Below are 27,990 nucleotides of genomic sequence, written 5' to 3'. Positions count from 1 at the left end.
CAAAAACTATGAAAGTAGCTGCTGCCAAGGGTTATCGTCTCCCTTTGCTCAGGGATTTTAGTTAGGGATCTGCCTAAAAGCAAACATACCCTGGTTATAAAGGATACAAGCAGCATTCTGTCATAATCACAAGATACCAGGCAAGGGAAAACAAAAACTGAGCTGCTCTAATTTGACAGCTGCTCACCCTGAGAACAGCAAATTCTACTTATGGGAATAAACAGTACCTATTGAGCACAATGCTTTTAGTTTAGCTTTAAGAATTCTTAAATTTCAAAACTCAAGGAGCAAATTGTATTCTTTCATGTCTTTAGTCCCTCTTCCTCATACAGAGGGGCAAACCATCATGCATATCCCCAAATTGCTAATCCACATTCATGCACAAGCATAGTAGCTGTTTTAGGGACTCATATCACTATTTTTAAAAAATAGAAAACTAAAAACCAAAACCAAAAACTAACACCTTTGCATGGCATGGAAAAATTACTGTGGCTTGAGATCAGGCACATTTCTTGGATTTCTTCAAAGCAATGTTATGCATTACATTTTGCAGGATTTTAGTAAGTTATGCAAAAATACATTTCTAGCAATTATCAAAGCTGCCAAAAAGCAACCAAAGAGATTAGTCAGATTACTTAGATTTGCAAACCTCTTGTATACATCACATACTGTCTTAAATTTGAAGGAAAACATTTAAGTTCTGCTGTGACACAGGGAATTTAACAGAGGTCCCTGCAAGACGAATAAATTCTTTGCTTTTTAGTCAATAAAATTTTGTAAATTATCATGACTTAAAAAAGAATGTCTGAATAAGTATTTATGTTCCCAATTGCAAAGTTTCTACATAAAAGACATGGACAAAGATCAACCAGTTAAAGTGATGAATTTTTAAATATTTTAGACAGCATATATGTATTGATGGGAACAGAAAGTGAACATATTTTAAAATCTATATCCAGAAATCTGTAGAGAGATAAGCAGGTTTATTTACAAACCCACATCCTATTTTAAAAGGCTTATTGATCAAAATTTCATTAGTTGATATTTTTCCCAGTTGCCACTTCAAGAACTTCCAAAAGATATACTCTTAGAAGCTAATATAAGAGAACAAGATTGACACCATGCACTCCCAAGTTGCACTTCCCCATGCATTTCATGCACTGTGCTCATGAAGGATTGTCAGCCAGCCTGCAGTGACCTCCCATCCTTTGCAGCCTGGCAGCCATAAAAACAGAATGGGTTTCTTAGATTATACAAACCTCCAACATTAAATTGCTATGTCTGACATAAATATTTTCCCCTTCTACTCTCAAGGAATTCTTCTGTGAAATTAAATCACACACAGAGGGGGGGGAGGCAAATATAAACATAAATGTATCAACAAGCACCAGAAATATGCCAGAGTTTGATAATCTGAGACTTTAAAAATAAATGAGAGCAAAAACCAAAGCCACCACTCAAACTAAACTCACAAATAAACTCTGCAAGCGTCTCCCAAACAATAATAACGGCAAGCAACAACCATCAGATGTCTAATTTTAGGAAGGGGGAAAAACAAAAAACATCCACCACCTCCAAATGTGTTTCCTCTTCTTCCATCCCCGCCTAAAAGGGCACATAGCAAATGACCAGGAAAAAATGAAGTATTAGCGTGACTTCTAAATTGGTACAACTAACTTCTGTTTAAGTTTAAAATACCCAGTTCTAACTTTACCAACCTGCATTGTTTCATTCTCAGAAGCACCTGTATACTCTAAGCCACTCTGGTCTTCCTTCACCTACAGTGGTTGTACAAAAGTAATCTTTTGCAAGGGTGAAATGGTCAAGATGGAAGATCCATTGTCTTGCTCTCTCTCTTTTAGCCTCCAAATTGTGTTTTGATTTGGAATAACTTTCCCATAGGTGAGTAAAATTAGACAGAGTGCAAACCAGCATAGTTCATTGGATAGTAGAACTGAAAATTTTAGTGCATGATGAAATTGGGGCTCAAATTAGCTTAAATGAGTTGTCCAAGGGCAGGTAGATACTAAGTGGCAGAGTCTGGATCCAAACTCAGGTCTTCTGACTTCAAATCCAGAACTCTTTGTGCTATACCATAATCCTCTCTCAATCAGTTCTAATCCCAAATGTCCAAATTAAGAATTCTTAACTAGTTAAAGGGAATATATAACTTGAAATAAAATTGGGATTTAGAATATTTATCCCAAGGAAAAAAGGCTATGTGTATTGTCAAAAATATTTGAGAGTGCTATATTTGAAAAAAAAAAAAAAAAAAAGAAACAACACTTTGTACTTGCTTATTTTTTTATCTTTTCAAAAAGCTTCCAGTTTTAAGTAAAATGTTAGGCTATAGTTACACCTTTATAAAGGACAAATAAGAATATCATAAAAATTGTTTATCTTTGAGGAAATAATCTTAAACCTTAGTAACTTTAATGATGTCATACATTAGAAAAATCTGAAAAATTCACTAGCTTCCCAAGAGATTCATTTGGAAATTCATGTAAATAAATGTTATAAAAAAGAGACTGATAAAAGGAATAAAAGAACAGAGGAGAAGTTTTCTAATTTTACCATCAATAGAATAATATGTTTTCATCACCCCTTTCTCTAGGGATGGAAATATTTTCTTAATTATTGTAAAATTCAACATTTATTGTGCTGTGCACATAGTAAAGTCTAAGAGGTCTGAATCTTCAAAATAAAAACTAGATAGTATGTAATTGATTATCCATCAAAATATACTAAAGTATCTCAGATACAAAAGTATCAGGAAGAGATAATCTCAATTTATCTGGCTAGTGGCAAATATAAAGACCATCATGAATTTAGGCAGCACCACCTTTTGAGTAACTCAAGAAGTTTGCATAGTTTGTTCTGTGGTCACAACACTTGCTATAAGGAAAGTAGTACTATCTTTTTATATATGAAAAAAGTGAGGCCCAATAATCCTACCCTCCCAAAAAAAATCAGATTAAGATCTATCTATACCTAGTTGTAAGCACTTAATCACTAACATGTCTGTGTTAATCATTCATCTGACTTTCAACAGTACCGTTTTCTTCACAGTATGCAAGACTGATTTCCAAATTATAGTACTCTGTACACATTTGCATTTTAAGTCTATAATAAATGTTTCCAGTTTTTCATAGCCATTAAACACTATTAGCTTATAGTAAACAATGGAATGAAGGCACTAAATTTACCAATAGCACTTCTCAAAAGGAAGCACTATGTTATATTCTCCGACTATTGAAATTGGTTAATTTAGGGACAATTTTTAAAATTGTCAACCAACAATCAAATATTAAATATTGAGGATTCCCAGTCCTAAGAAAGAATACTAAGATGTTCCACACTATGTAAAATTACCATTAAGTTATTATTTTTAAAAAATCCTATGCTCCTAAGGAAATAATTACAATATAACATTTCCCCTTCTTGACTACACAACAGTGAAATTTTAAACTTCATGGATGATTTATGTAAAAACTTATCTAAAATCCACCACAGTTCATTTACACAAGGACTATAATGTTTCAAGATTATGGCTTCAATTGCATCTTGCAGATTTAAGAGAAATCAATACCTTACTATAAATTTCACACTTTTTAAAAGATTAGAGATGGACAAAAGAAAGGGAATGAAACAATATTATAGCTACAATTACTCTTAAAGCCCAAAAAGATAACAGTATCCAACAGTAGCAGAAAGGAACAAATCCTGCAGACTGTGTGTGTGTGTGTGTGTGTGTGTGTGTGTGTGTGTGTGTGTGTGTGTGTGTGTGTGTGTGTGTGTGTGAATTTGGTGGATTTCTTGAGCACAGGAGTTTTGAGTTAAAAGCTTTGCAGGTGTTCACACCAAAACTAGCACCAATATGGTGAACTCCAGAGAGGTGTTTAGGGTGGGGAAGCCTTAGGCAAACCAGCCCAGATCATAAATGAAGCACATTAAGGCTTGTATGATAATCAGCAGTGGGATCAAACACTCAAAAAATCAAGGAGGGAGGAGGTTGTTGGGGAGAAGAGAATCAAACTAAGCAATTCTACTAAACAAACATATCTATATTTTAGCTCCTTCATATAATCCAAATTTCCTTTCTAAAGACCTAACATTCATTGGTTGTGACTATTTAAGGGGAATTAATAACACTTCCGGAACAATAGAGCCAATTTATGTCATTCAGGAAAAAGCAAGGATCTGTTGTTGTGGTTATTGTTACTTCTTAATTACCAAGATTGGCTATGGGTGCATTCCCAAATTTACTGGCAAATCATGTAATATTTTACATGGTTTACTGTATAAATTGGGTAGCTTTGCCTATAGGCTAGCAGTCAACATATTTCTTACCATTTACTTCTCATGCATGAATATATTTACTTGTGAAAATAATGAAGGTCTACTTTTCTGAAGGTAAGTTGTGAGAGTTCATAAGCAAGTTTATATTCGATGTCAGGAAGCATAACAAGATTCAGTGGGTTTCATCAATCTGATGAATTTCAGTCTATGTAGAAGCAATTAAACAACAGGGCTACACACCTCCTCTTCCTCTGCTTTGTCATGCAGGTCATTGTCATAAGAGGTGTTTAATGAAGTTGTCTTAGGCTCCAGGTAGCAGAGAGATAGAGCGAGAGGAAGGGAAAAGGTGAGTGAGAAAGGAACGGACTGGAAAGCGGAAAGCAGCAGCCCAAAGATGAGGAGAAAAGAAGGAATAAATGAAGGCGATGTGATAGGAACATAATGCTGCAGGTCAGCAGGGAGGAAGGAGACGCAAACCTTGGGGAGGCTGGGGAAAGTGAGGTACCCATCTTCATCAAGCAGTGAAGGGAAGTTGGTGGGAAAGCATTTGCAGAAATTGAATGAAAAGTAACCAAACTCAGTATCTTGGTAGTCAGCACCTTTAAGAGTTTTCCCATGGATTGGAGAAGGACAGCAGTGTTTAGCTGGGGATAAGGGAAGATCCAACACAGAATCAAAGGGGGATACTTCAGTATCACCATGCCCTGAGGTTTCACTTAGAGAACTGAATTCCAAGCTCTCTAAAGTGATTTGATCCACCTCCCCAAAGAGGTCTTCCTCTGAAATGTCAGAAAGCATTTCCATTTCAGGGATTGGCAATAGGTTTGCAGATCGAGGTGAAATACAGTGGATGGGAGGTGATGGTGGGTATATGGAAATGGACTATTTATGATTAAATAAAATAAAATGTATGTTTATAAGGGGGGATGAAATGCATAGGGGGTGGGGGTGAGGGAGGAGAGAAAAAAGAAATGGATAGTTAGTGAAAACTTTTACCTAGCAGAATGGAGACTATTACCAATAGTTGGGTTAAATCAACCATTTTTTGTTGTTGTTTAAGACTAACTAGACTATTTTTGTCATATAAAATATCAGATCACTAATTGTTTAAATATTATTTTAGAGATGGCAACAAGAAGCTTTTGTGACTGTGAATTAGTCACTAAATCTTACTTTTTTACTTTCAACAGGTAGTTACCAATAGTGATTCAAAGCATTAGTCAAAAAGCCAAGGTTTAGAATAGCACAGGAAAGACAAACAGATGGGATTGTCAAACCTGAAAAGGTCCTAAAATTTCCATTCCCCTAAAACCCACCCTCCAAAACAAAAAGTAGAATTTACTTCAAACTGATTCATCCCTACAAAAAAAGATGAGACTGACCATTTCAGAGATCTGATTGATGATGAACTTCCCTGACTGCTTTGGATAACTCTGAAGGTGGTACTAACTCCTACTATACCAAAATGATGCCCTATTTGACATAGTTTGTTGATATTTCAAAACCAAATGATTTACAAACCATGATCATCACAAGTTCTTTGAAATTATAATGTAAGGAATTCATTTTTCCCCTACTAGGACAGTACAGTCAAACAATCTATTCTGACATTTTAGTTTTAGTAAATGATTACTTTTAAGTCTCTTCAGTTCATCCAACTACCATCCATAAAACACAGGTTCAGTTTCAGGGATTATATCTTAAAATTTTAAGTTTGGAGAATATAACTAGTAAATATAAGTACTAAGTGAAAATTTCCCTCTTTTAAGATTAAAGTAAACTAATTAAGAAACTCCATAACGTTTCTCAGAGAGCACTCAAAAGCATATATACAAAATGATACATGAGGCAAAGCCCAACAATGTATCATATTTTCAGCCTTAATTCATGAGGGAAAAATGAAAAAAGACACATGATCATTAGCCCTGTGAAATTCTGAAATCTACTCAACATTCAATGCAGATGAAAAATCCATCACAGTGTCTGTCACTAAAGGACTCAAATTACATAGTAAGTATATAACGATAAATCAAGAAATCTAGTTACTAAAGCTTGCAAGAATCTATAAAACACATTGCTACCTGAACAGAGTCAAGAGTCATAACAGACCCAATAATCTTCTGGCATATTTGGAAATGAAATTTCTCTCAGAGAAATTGATGTAGTAAACTCAAAATGCTTAGATTTCTGATATATCAAATATTATAGATTTGTCTCCAGCATAAGAAAGTATTTTTAAAATTGTATTATTTTAGTTGATCATACCTTTCCTTCAGTAGTAAACTGTAACTGTGGAGTTTTCGTTGGGCTTCTGACCTCCCTTTTGCCATCTCCATCTTGAAACATTCCTTGGCCAGCAACTCCAGGCCCATAAACAGAAACATCACCAGCAGGGCCAGAGATCTCCTTTTGGTCCACAACACCAATAGGTGCTAGCGAAGACAAACATGGAATTATATTTTATATCATGTATGTTATAAAATACCATAGACTTGACTTTAGGAAGTTGTAAACATCTGTCTGCATGTAGGATCAATTGAAATAAGGGTAACACACACACACACACTCAGGCATGGACTTTATTAATTTCTGTCTCTTGGTTTCCCTGAAATCTGGACTAAAAATACCCCACCTTCTTAAACTTTTCCCACTCACCAGGCCTTTATATCTGAGAAATTTTTATGCAGACTAGGCATACAAATCAAACATTTACTGGTACAAATCATAATTTTGCCATCCCCATTTGAGAACACAACCCACAGTTTAAGAAGTGAGGCTGAGGAACAAAGCTTCTTACGCTGTGGGTTACAACCCCAGATGAGGATGCAATAACTGAATGTGGGCAGTAGTGAAGTTATAATTATCAGTAAATATTGATTTGTATGCCTGTCTACTTATATATCCAGGATCATGTTAAGATTTTCTCAGGAAAAAGAGAGTCACAAGTAGAAACTGTTTAAGAATCCCTGTTCTACAGAATGCCTTTTCCAATCTGTCTTAATTCTAATGCATTCTTACTATTAATTATTTTCTATTCATCCTATATATGCAGTGTGTTTGAACACATTTGTTTGTGTGTTGTCTCTGTCCTTTTAGAATGAAAGTTCCTTGACTGTCTTTTTTCTTTCTTTGTATCCTCAGTACTTAATACAGTGTATGGCATAGGGGAGGCTTTAAGTAAATTATTCTCAGATTCACACAGACATCAAACTAAATCAAGCTTTCATTCTCTAGCTTAAGTTCTTGAATCATCTCCTACCTGGTCGCCCTGGCTCCTAATCTCTCCCTTCTTCAATCCACACTTCATAAAGCTCATAAGGTGATACTTTTAATGTACAGGTAAAAACATGTCATTCTTTTTCTCAGAAAGGTGCTGCAGTTCTCAGCTACTTTGAGAAGGAAATACAAACTCCTAAACCAGATATTTAAAAGCTCTTTATAGATCTTAAAGAATGAAAAGGGACCTGTATGTGCAAGAATGTTTGTGGCAGCCCTCTTTGTAGTGGCCAGAAACTGGAAAATGAATGGATGCTCATCAATTGGAGAATGGCTGAATAAATTTTGTTTTATGAATATTAAGGAATATTACTGTTCTGTAAGAAATGACCAGCAGGATGACTTCAGAAAGGCTTGGAGAGACTTGCATGAACTGATGCTGAATGAAATGAGCAGGACCAGGAGATCATTATATTTCTTCAACAACAATACTATATTATGATCAATTCTGATGCATATGGCCCTCTTCAACAATGAGATGAACCAAATCAGTTCCAATAGAGCAGTAATGAATTGAACCAGCTACACCCAGTGAAAGAACTCTGGGAGATGACTATGAATCACTACATAGAATTCCCAATCCCTTTATTTTTGTCTGTCTGCATTTTTTATTTCCTTCACAGGCGAATTGTACACTATTTCAAAGTCTGATTCTTTTTGTACAGCAAAATAACTGTTTGGACATATATACATATATTGTACTTAATTTATACTTTAACATGTATTGGTCAACCTGCCATCTGGGGAGAGGAAGGAGGGGAAAAATTAGAACAAAAGGTTTGGCAATTGTCAGTGCTGTAAAATTACCCATGCATATATCTGGTAAATAAAAAGCTATAATAAAAAATAAAAAATAAATAAAGCTCTTTATGATACAGCTCTCATCAATCTTTCTTCTTCACATACTCCATTCAAACTTCCACCTTCATTTCATGGCACAATCTGTTTCTATACCTGGAACACTCTCCCCTCTTCACCTCACAGAATCCCTAGCTTCCTTCCAGGTCAAGAAGGGTGTGTGTGTGTGTGTGTGTGTGTGTGTGTGTGTGTGTGTGTGTGTATGTATGTATGTGTGTGTGTGTGTATTCTGCCACATAAATAATGTCTCTGCCCTCCAAGTTCAATAAAAGGCATACTTTTAGAAGTAAGAGATTATAATACATATTTAAATGCTCAATAAATTCATATGGAATCAATCACTCACAGTCTACTTCACACAATTCTGAGGAGCCAAGATACATGGATTTTACTCTAGATAAAGCATTAAAACATATGTTTAGCTTAAAGTATGCTATAATTAACATCATTAGTCATCCAAACAAATCTTGGAGTTCTAATTTGTTTGATTATAGCACTAGTCAATAGGAGGAGCTCTAGGACTAGCTGAATATCTAAGACCAGGGGGAAAGATCAGAACATAATTTGTAGGTAATATTCTAAACAGAACTGGGGCAGAGATTCTAGAAACAATACCCATACAAAAAAAGAGTTTCCTGCTCTCAATTGGACTCATCTGGAAAACCAATACTATTACTACGAAAGTTGACTTATGATTATTTAATTATTCAAACACTTTGTCTCTGTGCTTCATCCTTAAGTATTTATCCCTTCACATGGCAAAAGATTACTGAAAAATTAGCTATAACCTCCAAGAAGACATTCTCATCTTAGCCAAAAAAATTCAATATCAAAGTTCAATAAATACTTATTAAGTTTACTAGTATAAATTTAACAGTAGCAATTTTTGTGGGGATAGTTTAATCTTCCCCCCCACTTTCTGTTCACAATGGGATCAATTAACTAATAGGAAGTGTTTTAGAATTTGGGTTGAAAAGGACTACAGAAGTCATAAAATCCAACACATTCCTTAAGAATCCTCTCTAAAACTTAACTTGATTTGCTTTCCCTTACAGTGAAGCAGCTAGATGGTACAATGGATAGAATTCTGGACTTGGAATGGGAAAGACTTATCTTTCTAAATTCAAATATGAGCTCAGACACTATCTGTATGACCCTGGGCAATTTACTTAACTGTGTTTACCTCTGTTTCCTCAACTGTAAAATGAGATTAAGAAGGAAATGGCAGAACATTCCAGCATCTCTGGCAAGAAAATCCCAAATGCAATCACAGAGTCTCAGACAAGATTGAAATGACTGAATGACAACATAGTGGGGGGAGAAGGAGAAGTCCCAGGAGCACTCCAGAGCCAATCTATTCCACTTTGGGGCAGCTTTAATGGTTAGGAAGCTTTCATTCAAATCAAATCTAAATCTGCTTCAATCCATTACTTCCAATAGAGATTATCCTTCAAGCTCATAGCCATCTATAAAGACACTAAACAAGAACACTTGACTCATACTAGAAGGTCATGATCTTGAAGAAACTTTCAGTTCATGCATTTAACAGTGTTCCTTTTCCTTACTGGTTGTGTGTTAGATTATTTTTTATATTGATTTTTTGTTTGTTTTCCTTTGAACTCTGTGTGTGTGTGTGTGTGTGTGTGTGTGTGTGTGTATGTATATATATGTATGTATGTCTTCCTTCCTCCTATTCACTCAGCCCTTTGGAGTCAAATAGAATAAATCTATCAAATCAAACAGTCCTTCAAATACTTGAAATGCAGCTATCATATCCCCCTTATTTTTATATATCATATTATATATCATATACCACCTTTTTTCCAAGATAAGTATCTCTAGTCTCTTAACTGGTCTTTATTTGGCATAAAACCCAGGCTGTTTGCTGTCACACGGACATTTGCTAATTTAGCAATGTCCTATCATGTCCCTACTAATTTTTTTTTCTCATAGGATTGTAAATTTAGAATTCAAAGGAACCTTAGAGGCCATTTACATCTAATGTCTCTCATTGTACAGACAACTGAAGCTTAAAATGCTATGTCATTTGCTCACTGTAATAGGCAGAACTAAACATCTCCAATTAAATTCTATTCACAGGGATAGGGATAAGGACTCTATCTGTGATTTCAATGATATTGAGAACTCCCAGATAAGGAAACCCCTCTGCCGATCAAGGCTAGCACTTTTTTTTTTCCCCTGCAGATTATGCTATTTTTATTTTAAAGCAAATAAGGGTCCTATGCACCATGTTTTCTGGGCCTCTAGCTGTACTACACTTACGCTTCTAAATCACATAGTGACTTGTGCCGGAGAGAGAAAGAGACAGAGACAGACGACAGACATAGACATAGACATAGACATAGACATAGACATAGACACAGACAGACACACACACACACACACACACACACAGATACATTTAACGCTAATAAGAGAACAACACATTATCCCATAAACATATCCCATCCTCCTATACTGAAATCATCACTGTGACAATGAAGGGAATGAGGAGATGGGAAGTGAGTTATCCATCTTTAATTCTCAATTTAAGCTCGTATCTTGAGTTTTGTTTTTCCCTTCAAGGATGCCTTCAAGTATTTAGTTTTAATTTGATTGAACCTGTATAAAATGAGTTAGGGAATGGGTAATGTAATATGTCAAAAATGTTATTTATTTTTCTAATAGAATATATTTTAAATCTTCTTTTTCATATTTTTTAAAAATAAAGCTTTTATTTTAAATTACTTTTTTCTTCTTCATTTATAGGATTCTAGGGCCTAATCTGCGATTAGATTCTAAGATGTTTACTTGGTTTACAAGAACATTTGGAAACCATCAGAGTCAATGCTGAATTTTCTCAATTCATTTAACATCAGGTTCCTCCTATCTTTATTTACTGGCCCAAATCAATCTATAAGCCACACAGTGTTTTACAACTTTTTTATAAATATTTCTCATCATTTAATATTTTAAAGTCAAATGGTAAAATGTACCAAAGTATATCAATATGCCTCTGAAATCAAAATTTCCTTTAGTACATAAAAACCATAGAACTTTGATTAATAAATGCTCTAGAAAAGAACTAGAAACTAAATGAATGGGCATCAGTTGGAGAATGGCTGAATAAGTTATGGTATATGAATGCTGTAGTACATTACTGTTCTATAAGAAATGATCAGCAAGCTGATTTCAGAAAAGCCTGGAGAGATTTAGATGAACTGATGCCAAGTGAAGTGAGTAGAACCAAGAGATTATTGTACCAGCAACAGCAACACTATATAATGATCAATTCTGATGGATGTGATTCTTTTCTACAATGAGATGATTCAGGCCAATTCCAATAGACTTGTATGGAGAGAGCCATCTGCATCCAGAGAGAGGGCTGTGGGGACTGAATGTGGATCACAACATAATATTTTTACCTTTTTGCTGTTGTTTGCTTGCTAGTTTTTTTTCCCTCATTTTCCCCCATTTGATCTGATTTTTCTTGTGCAGCATGATAATTATGGAAATATGTATAGAAGAACTGCTCATGTATAACATATATTGGATTACTTGCTGTCTAAGGGAGAAGGTGGGGGGAGCACAAAGAAAAAAAAAATTTGAATCACAAGGTTTTGCTAGGGTGAATGTTGAAAACTATGTATGCATGTATTTTGAAATAAAAAGCTAAAAAAATTTTTTAAAAATAAATGCCCTAAAAAGTTCATTTTAAGCCAAGTTGGCCTGAATACAAATAAAATCTTATCTAGGAAAGATTTTGGTTTCCTTTCTACTAGGCTAGTATTGGTAGAAGAAAGGGAAGGATGCTTCAGGACTTCTGAATATAAAGGACTTAGAGAAAGATTAGACTCCTTCTTCCCTAGTCACTTAGGAGCTAAGGTGGTATTGCTCCAAGTCACACAATGGGGAGACTCCAATCCTCAGAAAAATAGAAAACCCCTTCCCACTGAGATAGGGAAATAGAAAAAAAATTCTTAAGAAATGGCAGCATTGAGCATCTAGGACAAAAGAACAAGAAAATGTCATCCCAATTCAAGTGGAGGGAAAAGCATGATGTTCTATGGGGAGGAAATCAGAGATGCTTCTGAAATAAAGAAAAACAAAAAGCCAAGTACTATGTCAGATCACATATTGATAAATGGGATGGTGAGGAGTGTTTGATATTAAATAGTCCTACAGTTCAAATTTGTTTTGGAAAAGAAAAAGAAAGGTAAGAGTACCTCCAAATTGTTCACTATATGTCTAGTCATACATCTGCATAAAAAGCCTTCTATTTTGTTTTCCACAATAGTCTTTTTGAGAACACACCCCATCTGATGACTTATAGCATGCAAGACAAAGAGCAAAAAAGAATGAACTACTGTGTAATGTTTGGTGCTTGTATCTGCAAACTCATTGTTTTCAGATACACATGTACTGTGGCCCTCTGTGTTTACTGGCCACACAAGATGGTAGGCTTCCCTAGGAGGAGCTAAGATGTCTCATACACTTCGAGAAGACTGGTCTGATACATTGCCCATCATGACAGTGTAAAAAGATCATTGGATAAGAAGGCAGAATATATAAAATTCTAGTCCAAACTCCACTACTAACTAGTTATGGGACCTTCGGCAAATTAAGTAATTTAATTTAGTTTCAGTTTTTCCTCTCTATCAAATAGAAATGAGGACAATTAGCTGCCCAAATTGCCTTAAAAGTTCACTAAAGATCAATTAAGATATAGCAAGTAAAAGTGCATTGTAGGAGGCACGTTGTTATTGTAAAATTAGCTGGTTGGTGGCAATGGGAAAATTAAAATTGAGACTTGAAGAAAAACAATATTCCAGGGTAAATAGCATTTTAAGTCAGACCTTCAAAGAATAATAATTTCCCATACTGTAGGCATTCTGTATGGCTTGTGCATGTGCAATATGAGCTAGTAAATTTTCGTACTAGAATATCTTAACTGATGAACTAAAGAACTGTTTAACAACTTCTTTACTGATAAATATAAAAACACACAGAAAAATATTCTATTTGTGAATGTGATCATTTATTCTAGATCATCTTTGTACAGTTTTTGGTTTCATTAAAAGTAAGTGGAAGTTTCTACAATGATTTCTGTGCTAGAGGATAGGAACAGTGCCCTACTGAAAATGGTGGGTGGGGACTATTTCATTTGACTTGGTGTTCTTTGTTGTTTAACCAAGTGTCTGGCACATAGTAGGTGTTCAAAAATGCTTACTAATATTTTGTGACAACTAAGGATCTAAGAAATCTCCTTATGCATCATATGTTTTAAGAATTGAGCTAATGTAACATGGCAAGGAAATCCCTTCATATTGAGAAAGCATTTTTAAGAGTTTTGGATTCAAGAGGGGTTCAAATCCCATCTCAGATATTTACTTATTACGTGACCTTAGATAAATTACTTAAACTCTGAAGAGTTTTGGTTTGAAAGGGAATAATAATACTTGCATTGTCTTACCAAGGTGTGGTGAGGAAAGCTCTTAGCAAACATTAAAGCATTAGAGAAATATGAATAATCTGAATTGATTCATATTTTACACAGGTTATCAAAAAAGTGCTTTTACAAAACAATAAATTTATAATGATTTAGTTCTACTAAGTCAACTGGCTTCTGGTGAGAATCAGCAATCAATTATTTTTATAAAATGAGACTAGCAATTTAAAAAACAAATTTTGTTTCTCTCATGGATTAGAAACTATATTTGGTGTAAATTACAATAACTCTGAGATACCAACTCATACCTCTCAGATTGGCTAACTTGATAGGAAAAGATAATCATAAATGTTGGGAGGAATGTTGGAAAACTGGAACATCATTGCAGTATTGGTGGAATTGTGAACTGATCCAACCATTCTGGAGAGCAATCTGGAACTATGCCCAATGGGTTATAAAACTGTGTATACCCTTTGACCCAGAAGTGCCATTACTGGGTTTGTATCTGAAGGAAATCATAAAGGAGGGAAAAGGACGTAGACAAAAATATTTGTAGCAGCTCTTTTTGAGGAAGCAAAGAATTGGAAAATGAGTAGATAACGATCAATTTGGGAAGTCTGAGTAAGTTGTGGTATATGAAGGTAATGGAATATTATTGTTCTATAAAAAATGATGAACAAGTTGATTTTAGAATGGTCTGGAAAGATTTACATGAACTTGCTGCTGAGTGAAACAAACAGAACCAGGAATACATTGCACACAGTAACAGAAAGAATTGCGATGATCAACTATAAAAAACTTGCTCAATCTCAGTGATTCACTGATTCAAAGCAATTCCAATAGACATGGGACAGAAAATGCCATCTGCATCCAGAAAAAGAACTATGGAGACAGAATGTAAATCAACACATGCTATGTTCACTACTTTTTTCTGTTTTTTTCTCTCTCCCATAGTTTTCCCTTTTGTTCTGATTTTTCTCTTCTATATAGTCCATCCAATACAAATAGCAATTTTGATTTGATTATGGATCTTGAGAGAGAGTTAAAACTGCATTTTAAAGTATCTGCACTTTTTTGACTAGGAATATAAAGCAAGAATTATATTGTCATATGTATTTTTTGATCCATCAACATTTTGGTGAGAAACTACTGAATAAACTATATATAGTACAATTAGGTTTGTGATTTTATATGCTGCATATGTTGTACATACTACAAACATGTCAATTTCTTTTAAATTATCAGAAAAATGTCATATAGATAGAAGCCTAGAATTAAAATTTTACCACTCTATGTATTTACTGAAGTCTCATAGAAGCAAAAATATTTTGCAACCAAAATAGTACAGTAAATTCTAGGTTAATAAGGAGCTCTTGTCAACCAGAAATAGTTGTTAGCACTAATTTCATATTTGTATCACAAAGAGACTGAATAATCATCAGCAATAATTCTTCTAAGAAAGAAAAAATCATGGAATATCATTGAAATATGATTATATATGAACATTTGAGCCATTAATATAGTTCATAGTTTTCTAATTCCTTACAATACAGCATAGGTACTATAAAACCAATCCTTTATTTAAATAGAGCTTAACATACTTATCAAAAGAAAGATTCTTAACCTAGCATCTGTGAACTAAAAAAAATTGCTAACTACATTTTAATATAACTGGTTTCCTTGATAATCTTATATCTTATTATATGCATTTTAAAAATATTATTCAGGAACGGAGTTCCAGAATTAAAGATATTGCCAGAGGGGTCATGATAGAAAAAAAAAATGACAAAAATTCCTTCTCTATAACTGCTTATTTTCTTACCTCCATCAAGACTTCTTGACACCCGTTTACTAGAAGTACGCTCAAAATATGGAGCTGGTCTGTCTATGAGGGTGCTTGCCTGTCGGGTTTGTGCTTGAGTACGGCCACTATATCGGAACTTAGACCCCAAAGTGAGGAACTTAGCCTTTGGTGGCTGTTCTGGTGACACAAGCCTATAGAGGACAAAAATAAAATAAATTTAGAATTTACAGCTATAATTCGGAAGAAAACTTTGTTAAGTTTAGAGGTTTAATTCTTGAATAAGCATCTAACTTCTCAAAAAGAGTATGGTTACTCAATTTTGAAAACAATCACAAATATCATGTGCTCTAATTTTCTAAATAAAAATAAATATTCCCAGTTCCCTCATCTCACTTCCCTCATATATAACTAAAACAGTAAGAAAGAAAGATAAAAGCCTACTATGTGCCAAGTACCAGGTTAAACATTTTACAAATACTATCTCATTGATCCCAATTAAATGTTATCATCTCCATTTTACAGTTGAAGAAACTGAGGCAAACTGCTGTGCTCACTATCCAGGGTCATGCAAGATGGTATCTGATTTACATGAATTGATGCTAACTGAAGTGAGCAGGAACAAGAGAACATTGCACACAATAATGACAAAATTATTTGATGATCAACTGTGATAGACTTGCCTGTTTTCAACAATAGGTAATCCAAGGCAATTCCCATAGATCTGTAATGGAAATGGCCATTTACATCCAAAGAGAGAACTATGGATACTGAATGTGGATCACAGCATAGTATTTTCACCTTTTTGTTGTTGTTTATTTGCTTTTTTTTTTTCCTCTCGTTTTTTTTTTCCCTTTTTGACTGGATTCTTCTTGTATAGCATGACGAATATGAAAATATGTTTATAAGAATTGCACATGCTTAACCTATACCAGATTACTTGCTGTCTGGGGAGGGGGGAAGTGGAGAGAATAGGGGGGACAAAAATTTGAATATTATTAAGAAAAAAAAGATAGTGTCTGAGACCATATTTCAATTGATCTTTCTAATTCCAGCCCAGAACTCTGTCCATTGTGCCATCTGCTTCTAACAAAATCAATAAAAATCAACGTTATTTCCTTTTTCCTTTGAATTGTGAAAAATATCTAAGGCTGACATTGTCACATTGGTCTTATATATTTATGGTTTTATAGCCTAATGACTGAATCTTTGCTCTTAACTATAATATCACCAAGTAATTTCTTTTTAATTTTATTCAGGAAGTCTTAGAGATATTTCTCCTACAAAAAGACCAGCCAATTCACTGGAACTATTCCACCAAATAATTCTTTCCCATGAAAAAAGAACAGAATGAAAGTTGACTAGCACAGATGACTAACATTTTAACTTGCCAAAATAATTCCATCACTTAAGCCCTGGGTTCACAAAATGAATGATAAAGTCAACACTGTGGAATATGAAACAATGTAATAGACTGATGCAATTTTAAATGGGGAAAAAACCCAAAACTTTTAGATTACTAGCAGTTGAGAATTGTGTGATCTAGCCAATCTGTACCAGGAATGCTAGAATATGAATTCAAAATCATTCATTGTTGTTCCTGTATCACAACACATTGTGATAACATGATTAAATGGGACAAAGTACAGAACCTAAAATCAGGAATATATGGGTTCAAATCTGATATTAGCAGGTAAGGTATAGTTCTCAAACACGAAAGCACTAGTAAATACCAGCTATGACAATCTGGTCAAGAATAAGCCAAAGGGATTAACTGTGAAATTCAAAATTTGTCTGAAAGCAATTCTTGAATTTCTCAATCAACTAATGGGTTTAGCCAACCATTTTATACAATGTAAAGAATGCAGCAAGTCATTTTCCTTCATCTGTCAACTATCATTAACATGTTAATGGCACTTTACACTTATAAAATAATTTACTTACATTATATCTCATTTGATCTTTACAACAGTGTGTGGGCAGGTGCTCTAATTTACATTTTACAGATGGGAAAACTAAACCTCAGAAAAGCAAAATAATTTGTCCAGGGTCACCCTACCTCTCAGAAGTAGTCTATATGATAGGATCCTACACAGCTCGACTAGAATTTTAGCACCATTTCCACTTTATTTTAGAAGCCTTTTAGGGCCTTTTTCATCAATGATGAGAAAGTGCCTCCAGCCAATAAGAGACTGAATACGCCAACATGCCAAACAACCTTTGGCAGCTTTCCACATGCTCAGCATGCTCATCCTATGCAATGTCAAAAAAGTTCTAGAATAGCAAAACATCAAAATCAAGTCAGTTATTAAAACAAACTGAATTACATTTTTGAATATCTCCCTAAACCTAGTTTGAGTGATTGCTACTATATTGTATATTGGGCTTCTAATTTTGTAATAAAGATAACAATAATAACCATAGCTTTTATGTATCATTTTAAAGTATACAAAGCACAGGACATGTTATCTGGTTGACTTACACTCAAGAAGTAGTAGCACGAATGAGAATATAAAATCAGACTAAGCCTATGACAACAGACCCCATGTTTGGGGACTTAAAGGTAACCAAGAGGCTAATGCTATAGGGGCTTTCCCAGGGGAAAGTAAGCAGACTATCTGGTAATTTCCTATTTGGATGATGCTTTTTAAGTTACATGTGATCATTTCTTTCTTTGTATTGGTATGCAAAAATTTATACTAACCAACTTTCAATAGATTCAGTCAACATAAAGCAGCCGATACTTATCTTCATTCATGAAACATTTTTTGGTGGTAATATTTATATTATTGTCATGGAATTATTTTAAGGAAAAGTGTTTTGACAACGATAACTAATTTATTAGTGTATTTAATTGTAACATAAAGAACAATTATCGATAAAAACAGAACTCAAAGCAATAGCACACACATTTGTGATCCAAAAATGGTCAATGGGACCAAAAAAAGTAAATTAGACCTGTTATTTACATTAAACTTATTGAAATTTTGATTCAAAATAAGATTTATATTTATTCAAAGACCTAATTTGTATCTTCCTGTTTTATGGGATAGAGAAAGAACTCATATTTCAATGAGGGAAAATTGAGGAAAAGTAACATCCTACATTTTTCTCCCACACTGATAATTAGTTCCTTGAGGGCAAAAGATGTCCTGCTTTTCTCTTTTGCATGTCTCTTCTGGAGATTTATGCCAAGGTTATAAAAATGCACTAAGGGCAACAACAGCATCCATATACCATGTCAAGAGAACAAGAAGGCCCTTAATAGAAAGAAAACTTCTAAGAGAATATAAACGAGCTGAAGAAGACAAAACTGCAATCTGCATTATTGGAAGTATATATATATATATATATATATATATATATATATATATATATATATATATATATATATATATATATGTATATATACAGAGATACTGTATCTTTACATATCTGCCATCTCATTCATATATATATGAATGAGATGGCAGATATGAAAAGATACAGTATCTCTTTATATTAAATAAAATAGGGGTCTACACCTAGAGTTCCATACAGTTAGCAACTAATAATCTGCCTGAATATAATCTTCAATGGTTAGCATACTCCTCTGTCACATCTCTCTAGCCACTGAATTCTCAACTTTGATCTGTTATTGTATAAATTCCATACCCCATTTCTAATTGCTTGTATTCTCTCTCCAATAATCTGCAACTTTCCTTCAAGTCCCACTTTAAAAGTACCCATCCCCTTTCACTGGATCTTCTGAAATATCTGTAACAGTTAATACATTTGCTTTCATTTTTAAACCTTTTTCTTTTTTCACTATTCAATCTTCAACACCTGGTTCAATCCAGAAGGCAAGGCCTTCCCTTTGCCATTCTTTCCAGCTCCTATTTTATTGTCTTTTAACCTTTGACTAACTGCTCACATTGGAGGGATTTGGAATACTCCTGGCAAGGTTCATTTAATTCATATTTATCATCTAATCAAGACACTGTGTATGTAATATACGGAACCCCCAAAATACTCTCCTTCCTTCCTCAAAAAATTCAGGATCTAGTTCACAGTTTCTCTCTACCCTAACTTCTGAAATCACACTAGGGAATTATACATAGAAAGAGACATGCCTTTGATCTTTTCATCACACAGAAAAGAAATGTTCCCAAGTTCCTGAACTCCAAATATTCCTTTTTATCTTATTACAATCTTTTATCATCTCATCTTTCCTTCTGCATTTTAATTCCAAATTCTGTTTGTTCTCCTCACCATGACTTCCAACCCCTCCACACTTCAGATCTTTCCAAGGCCGCACAGCCTTGCACTTGCTACACTCTCCTCTCTTCCTCATCTCATCCATTTGGTGAATCTAATTTTATCGTATCCTCTGTATTTGAATTCCACAGTTCTTTAATTCTACTGAAAATCTTTTAAAGTTCCAGGCTTGGAATACTCCTACCATACTCTAAATTCACTCCTACTTCTATGTTGCTGAATACAGGGGGAGAAAATCATGAAATCAGGACTAGATGTACTAAAAATTGATGTTAAATAATCTCAATATGGGCCTGATTGTGGCAAGATATTCCTTTAAAACCTCCTAATGGATTCACTAACCCACTTACTCAACAGATTTTCCAAACTTTCTCAATCTCTCTCCCACACAATGGCTTTCATTCTCATTCTTCAAGCTAAGAATCCTACCTTATAAATCACTGGAAAAGGTGGGGCCATTCAACTGTTCACTAAGACTTCCCTCTTTTCTCTTCCTCCTCATCTCATATTACTCAGTTGCCATCTGCTACTATTCTTGTCTCCATCTAAGTTTGATATGAAGAGTTGAAAATGGTCTTCTCCTTGCCAAAGCAAACCATTTCACATGCACAAGGGATCCCATTCCATTCAATCTTCTCCAGCAATTACCCTATCATTGTCACTTTCTCATTAATCTAGAATCTTTCTCTACTATCTCTCTACTGTCCACAAACATCCAGGTTTCCTTCATGTCCCAAAAGTCCTCACTTGATCCATCCTTGCTAGCTATTATCCTTGTTATCTATTATCCTTTATCTCCCTCCTCCACTGTATGGCTGAATTTTTAAGAAAACTGTCTACTATGTATATATGACCTATCTCAAATCCTATCCTTCTCAAATCTATCTGAAGCCTCCAAAATTGTCAATCTTCCTCTTCCCCTATTTACTCTTTCTTCTCTATGTTTTTGTTAAACTGCTATCTCTTGGCTCTTCCCCTTTTCCTCTTCCTCTTTTTCCTGGTTGTCCTCCTTTTTCCTCTTCTTTGTTGGTTCTTTATCCAGATCTTCCCCAGTAATCACTGCTTTCTCCTTTCTCCACTGCTTTCTATAATATCTTGGTGATCTTAACAGTTTCCGTAGATTTGATTATAATTTCTCAGTAGATAATTCTTCAAGGCTATTTATCCAGGTTTAACCTCTGTGTTGATCCTCAGTCTCCTATCTCTGGATATCTGCCAATAGATACCTTGAATTTAACATTTCCAAAATTCTGGTTTCTTCCCACTTATCTATTACACATATTATCTATTACCATCAAGAGGTCCCTTCACAGGTTCATAATCTCATGGTCAGTCTCAACTCTTCACTCTGAAACTTCCCTTCCATTATTCAATCTGTTGCTGAATCCTGTAGAGTCTTCCTCTAACAATTCTTATATATGCCCCTTTCTCTGCTTACTCTCATACAGGCTCCTTCTAGCTGTTCTTCTCATATCAAATGTCTCCTCAATCCATTAGATTATCTACTCAGCTGACAAACAGATGGATTTTCTCAAAGCAGAGGTCTGACCATATCATGCCTCTATTGAAAAAAACTCTCAGACCAAATAAAAAGCCTATAATTGGCTTTTAAAACCCTTCACAACAATCTGCCCCCTTCTACTTTTCCAGTCTTCATTTCATTCATTCAATAAATGTTTATGAAGCACCTACCACGTGCCACACATTGTGTTTTACGTGTCAGGGATACAAAATGAGGCAAAAGACAATTGCTGCATTCAATGGGCTTTACATAGTAAAGGCCAGCAAGAATTTTTTCTGTTCCTCACACAAAATTCTACCTCTCAACTCCAAGCTTTTTCACTGGTTGCCTCTCATGCCTGGAGTTACTCTATTCTCACCATTACCTTGTGCTTCCTTTGCTTTCTTCAAGGCTCAGCTCAAACACTACCTTCTGAAAGATGTCTTACATCCTCCTTACTCCCAAACTGTTAGATATTTCCCTCCTTCAAGTCACCCTGTAGGAATCTATGCTGTATCCTCCATAAGACTGAACATATGAACATCTAGCATGTTGTGGGGTTTTTTGGCCTTTTGTTTTTTTTAGCTCCAGAACTTAGGGGGAATACTAAGATCTCCAAATACTTGTTCCTGGCAGAAATTAAGTGCTTAGTTAATACTTTTTGAGTCTAAGTAACTTTCAAATTCACTACATGGGAAATACTAAAACATTTTTAAACATTTTAATTTTTCTTTTTGATTGTTATATAGTGTAGGTTTAGACTCTCTTTGTCAGTTTTTCTCCTTCCCTCCTTCCTTTACTCCTTCTCTCTCTCCACCTCCCCTCTCCTTTCTTCGTCCTCCTCCCTCCCTCTCCTCCCCTCCCCCCTCTCTCTCCCCTACCCCTCCCTCCTTACTCCCCTTCTCTCTTCCTCTCCCTTTTTCCCTCTCCCTCCCCCCTCTCCCTTTCTTTCTCTTCTATTAAAATAAGAAAGAAGCAGGTGATTCTGAGTCATAGTTGTACCATTAAGTATTGGAATCCTACCATTATTAAGTATAATATTACAATAGTTAAGTAGGAAAAATGGTCATACAAAAGAACACAAAGAAATCCTTTCAATTATAAAAGAAAGGCAGTAGAATACAATCTACACAAGCCAGGATGCAGATCAAAACTTGACTCAAAAGGCCCATAAGAATAAGGAGCACCCTAAACAATCTACATTGTTGCTTCTATTCAAATAGTCAGGAAAATTGATTTTTCTTTCCAAAGGATATTATAAATGATTCTGTCGGTATGCATTTTATTAAAAGACTTTTTGTAAACATGACAGATCTATTCTCAGGCCTAAAATTAAAGAGAAAAGTTTTGCATTAAGTTGTGAGTCATCATCTTGTACAAAGAAAAAAACAAAAGATATAGCTTCTGGACAATTGCATTTACAGTCTTTCAAGCTGGGACAGAAATCTTTCTAAAGTCTCCTGTTTCAATGGATATTGCATTCTCATGCACAAACTTCCGGAACATGAACGAGACATGTGACTAGAAATTTTCTAATGACATAGCAAGGCCCAGGGAAGTTGCCTCAACTACACGAAGTGTTTTCTTGTGTCCTTTGAATCAATAACATACTGATCAACACAAGAGCAAAACAGTTGGAATAGATAAGAGAAAACAGAGCAAATGCTTTTTAATGAAATGATATTCTGAGCAAATATGAATATAAATCTGCCTAAAGTACCTCCTAAAAAACACAAAGAGAGCAGAACCAAAATATTTCAATAATATTTATCCTTTCTGGATTACAAAATATTTGTTTCCTTCAGATAAAACATCTTTCATTCTGAGGCCCTTAAATAGTCTGATAAAATATATTTATCAGTAAGAAAATTACTCTAAGATATCAAATTAAAATAAAATTACCAAAATTCATATGGACTGAAAAAAAATTCCTTGAGCAAGAGCACAGGAAAAGACATTAAAAATGGAATCTACTTGTGTACATTTCATCTCTTGAGGCAAACATTTAAAATAGTACAAGGCTTAGCGATGCAAATATTACTAAAGATACCCAAGAAAAAGAAATAAAATAGATTTTAAAATCCTATTGATTGATAAAGTCACAGTCTCATACATTAATATTAGTGCCACTATTTAAAAACTTTTATGTTAGAAATTGACTAATGTCTTGTTACACAGGGCAATTTAGTTTTAATATGCAAATTCCATGTTTATTCTACATATTCCAACAAAATATGACTAAAAATTTTTCAGAAAGCATCTCTATAGCAAATATATCCACGTGCAGGGAAAGTAGCATTATATTCTTTCTGAATCTGATATCAATGGAAAAATCTACTTGTTTTTTAACCATCTTGAAGTAAAAAGTACTATTACTTTCTAAAGAAATACATGGCTTTAAAAAAAACCGCTTCCTTAAAAAAATTTGATTTAAAAAAATAAACACAAAAAGTAAAATTTATATTAATTATAAAAAGTCCAATCAAATTTACCAAAAATGTTTAAATGAAAGATTTTTTTCTAATGTTTGGAATCTTAAATTGATGTTTACAAATAAATTCCCCAAACCAGTTTCATAGGGCCATTGGATAGGGGAAGTAGGATCTAAAAAATCTTATCACTACTTCTTCACTGTATAGCCATGATAAAAATGTCAGACTTTATATTACCTACTGAGGCAAAACAAACGTGCCTCAGAATTAACTCTAATTACCTAGATTTTTTTTTTAAACAATTGGGGTTAAGTGACTTGCCCAGGATCACATAATGTTAAGTGTCTGAGACCAGATTTGAATTCAGGTCCTCCTGACTTCCGGACTGTTGCTCTATCCATTTCACTACTTAGCTGCCCCATATTATATAAATTTTGGACAAGAAATTCTAAGGCTTAAATAAATGATACTGGATGGTAGTAGTACTTACCATCATTATCAAACAAATTAATTATTTAATAGTCAGGCTTTTTTCTGACTGGGAAGAGAAAGATTCTTTTGGGCCTCAAGATATTCCTTCAACAAGCTAAGGTATTGAAGCCAGTAATTTAAACATATTATGGGTTTAAAAAAAACTTACTAACTTATGTTAAGTACTGTGAATTCTTGTTGTTCTGACTTGCTGTGTCTATCATGTCATGTCTGACTCTTCGTGATCCCATATGGAATATTCTTGACAAAGATATTGTAGTGATTTCTCATTTCCTTCTCCAGCTCATTTTACAAATTAGAAAACTGTGGCAAACAGGATTAAGTGACTTTCTCAGGATCACACAGTTAGCCTGAGGCTGGATCTGAACTCAGAAGATGAGTCTTCCCACTCTAGGATCAACATCGTATGCACTATATACTGCAATATCCACATTATATTCAATTGAATATGAAAGATGTCTGGATGCACACTTAGTTTAGAAAGATTAAGCTAACCCAGATAATTCTTTTCTGAAAAAGTAAATTCCACCAATTATATCTCCTAAAATTACCTGTAGAAAGTATGATGCTCCACACACACTTTCCATAACCTTTTAGCAGCCCGGTGGTTTGGCAGTTTGAACCCAATGGTGCTCTCAAATTGTTCCAGCTGGAATGAATCCACAAAACAAATTAGCACATTTAAAAGTTCATTACTGACCAGTACCAGGGCTTCTAGGTTTTTATGAGTAGCAATTCTCCTTTTGTTAGGAAGGAAAAATGCTGGTTCTCACATAGTTAATAGAAATACTATACCAGATAAATATTTTGTGCATTATAATAATAACAACATAATTTTCTATCTTCATAGATGTATAAACCTACTCAAATAAGTTTGTAACATTTCAGTGCTCCTTAGAAGTTATGAATCCTTTCACATAACTTTCCTATTGATGTCTTTTTCAATTGTACAGTAACAGATTTAGAGAAAGGATTAATGTAGAAAAAAACAAACATTTTAGGGAAATGAACAACTGTTCATTAGATTTAAATTATTGTAAGAAAGAAGTTGATTTAAATATGAAGATCTTATTTACTATAAAAGCAATTAAAACTAAGAAATGCTGACTTAACTGACTAAAGGCATAAAGGAAGATTGATTCCACATTACTCACCTCTGCTGGCCTGACTTTAATGTAGAAGTTACTGCGCTTGTAGGAAATTTTCAGGATTTTAGGCCAGGCAAATCGATTAATTCTGAGTCTGTCCTTATAAATAAGCAGTCCATTAGCACACACACCCAGTTTGATGTCCACACCTTCTGAATCCTACCAAACAAAAAGTACCAAATACTGGTTGATAACAACAACAATAAAATAGCAATAATAATAGCTAATATTTGCATCATTCTTTCAGGTTTACAAAGCGCCTTTATAAACATTATCTCCTTTAGATATCTAGTCATTTGGCTAACTAGTTTTTTAAAGGCAAGAACATATGGTGATTTTTTAAAAATAGCAAGAGCAGAAAAATAGACTGAAATTGTAGAAAACATAACATCTAGGAATTTATCAATTTTCAAGGATCATATTTTATTTTTCAAGAAGCTGATGTAATGCAATCTCAGCTCTCAGCACTTTTTAAGAGTCATATAATAAGAATTACTGAAATTCTTTGTAAGGGTTAAGGGACAAGAATGGCCTTTGTAAGGGTTAAGGGACAAGAATGGAATGAAGGGGATTAGAGGGTGTTGGAATATATACCAGTCTACCATAGCAGGATAATAAAAAGGATGCTTGGCAACCATGACTCTAAATTCAAGTCATTTTGGTAGAGAGTTTCTAGTGTCTTTTTTTTTTTTCCCCAACTATCCAATGAATCATTTTGGCTGACAGATATGAGATGATCTCAGTATTATATTCTGCAAAAACAATCATTCCCTCCAAACTTCCCTTCAAGGCAAGCTGAGAGCTGTAATTTCCCCTCATGTAATGGAATCCCCAAATCCTTCCAAGCAGGTCACTAGTATTATAGTAACCGACATCCACTTGTCATTATAACATTCCTCTTTGGCTGGCACATTTTAAAGCTTTGAAAACTATTCTTGAGTTCACTAACATTGGCTTCCCTCTAAAACTTTTGTTTAGAAAGGGAAGGCAATCTGAAAAACCTGTCCACCAGAAGGATTTAAAAATACCAAGAAAATTAAGACAAAAATGAACAACATGGCATATGTTAACTCGCTGACAGTTACAGTATTATGAGATACAAGACATACAATCCTGTAAATATATCATCCATTAATATGTCATAAAGCAATAGAAACTTAGATTTCATTTAAAAACACAGACTGAACCAAATTACCCAGAGCTATCACATATTCAAAATCAATTAGTGACATGATACATATTGTACTCCTTACAACATAAATACAAAATGAACTAAATCCCAAAACTATTACTAGTCTCAATCTTCATTCAATAAATTAAAATTCATATTTCAACCTGGCACTGAAAAAAACCTTTTTATGTTTGTTTTAAAAAATAAATAGAGTGGGGTAGGCCATTTTATATCTATTGGTTGTCAAATGTTTTCTTTTCAATTATACTTCTATAATTCATATGCATAGTTAAAATGCACTAACCTATCAATTTGAGTAGTTTTTTTTGTGTGTGTGTTGCATTTTTTTAGAGAGGGGGAGGGAAGGAATTTAATCCATATGGTGTTTTCACATTTTTTCTAGCAGAAAATTACTAAGAAATCCTAGAAATACTCTGAGCAGGGATAAAAGAGAAGACTCTGTACAAAGCCATTTGGTTCCAAACCAGACTGCCAAAAATTATTCACTGGGACCACTGAAGCAAATAATTATATAAGCAAATATTAAGTTCTTACTCATATTTTAAAGCCCAGATTTAAGATCTACTTTTAAGAAGCTTCTTCCAGTCTTGCTGACATATAACCCACCATTCAGACTATCATCTCAGGGAGCTCTCTGTTCTGCAATTTTCTAGAGTACTTTTAATATCTTTTTGTATATGCTAGATCACAAGCTATATAACAGCAGAAATTGTATTTTGCATGAACTTTACTTTTTTTCCCCAAAATCTAGCATGGTACTCTGACCATAACAGGTATTTAATGCTTGCTGAATGAAGGGATAAATATGGTCTCATCACAAATAAAAAAGCAATCTTTTTGTGAAGGATTGTACTATACCATTTCCATATGAGTTCAGTATATTGAAAATATCCAATATGTTGTCATTTGTCTTATTAATACAAATGATTCAATTTTATTTCTGTTGACCTTTTGTGGTCCTATAAACTGCTATTATTCTAAGTTAGTAAGTGACTTTGGTAGGTAGGAACTGTTAGAATAAAAGAGGGTAGAGAAAAAACTTAATGATATTCAGTAAAGGAGTCCCCAAGCACTCTGTACATGTTCATTTTTACTTTCTACAAAGTAAGCCCTAGTATTCTTGTACTTATTTTCTTCATACACCACGCTGACTCAGGTAAGAAAAAGAGAGAAATATTGAGCCCCATCTTTCAAAATAAAAATTTACAAGGAAGAGGTGGTCTGTCACAAGGCAAGTAGGAATCAAACTTTTATACAGATTTTCGTCCTTCAGATTCCTTGCTTA

General features: G+C 34.2%; 1 protein-coding gene across 27 annotated transcripts in view; it reads right to left on the bottom strand.

Annotated features, from left to right (window-relative positions):
- Positions 1–27,990, bottom strand: part of EPB41L2 (erythrocyte membrane protein band 4.1 like 2) — a 279,109-nt gene that overhangs the window by 41,642 nt on the left and 209,477 nt on the right. For 12 of the 27 annotated variants that reach the window (XM_074309841.1, XM_074309847.1, XM_074309844.1 and 9 more), the window contains exons 9-12: positions 25,520–25,672; positions 24,917–25,014; positions 15,705–15,877; positions 6,565–6,731 (exon numbers count right to left, since the gene is read on the bottom strand). In XM_074309841.1, the coding sequence (XP_074165942.1) occupies positions 6,565–6,731; positions 15,705–15,877; positions 24,917–25,014; positions 25,520–25,672 (591 nt within the window). Of the gene's footprint in view, positions 1–1,259; positions 1,323–1,572; positions 1,606–4,539; positions 5,182–6,564; positions 6,732–15,704; positions 15,878–24,916; positions 25,015–25,519; positions 25,673–27,990 lie in introns of all 27 variants that reach the window. The other 15 variants (XM_074309829.1, XM_074309834.1, XM_074309837.1 and 12 more) reach the window with 3 other exon arrangements.

Source organism: Sminthopsis crassicaudata, chromosome 4, assembly GCF_048593235.1.
Source record: "Sminthopsis crassicaudata isolate SCR6 chromosome 4, ASM4859323v1, whole genome shotgun sequence".
NCBI lineage: Eukaryota > Metazoa > Chordata > Mammalia > Dasyuromorphia > Dasyuridae > Sminthopsis > Sminthopsis crassicaudata.
Note: the sequence above shows the minus strand (reverse complement) of the source record. Positions and strands in the feature narration are given on the sequence as shown.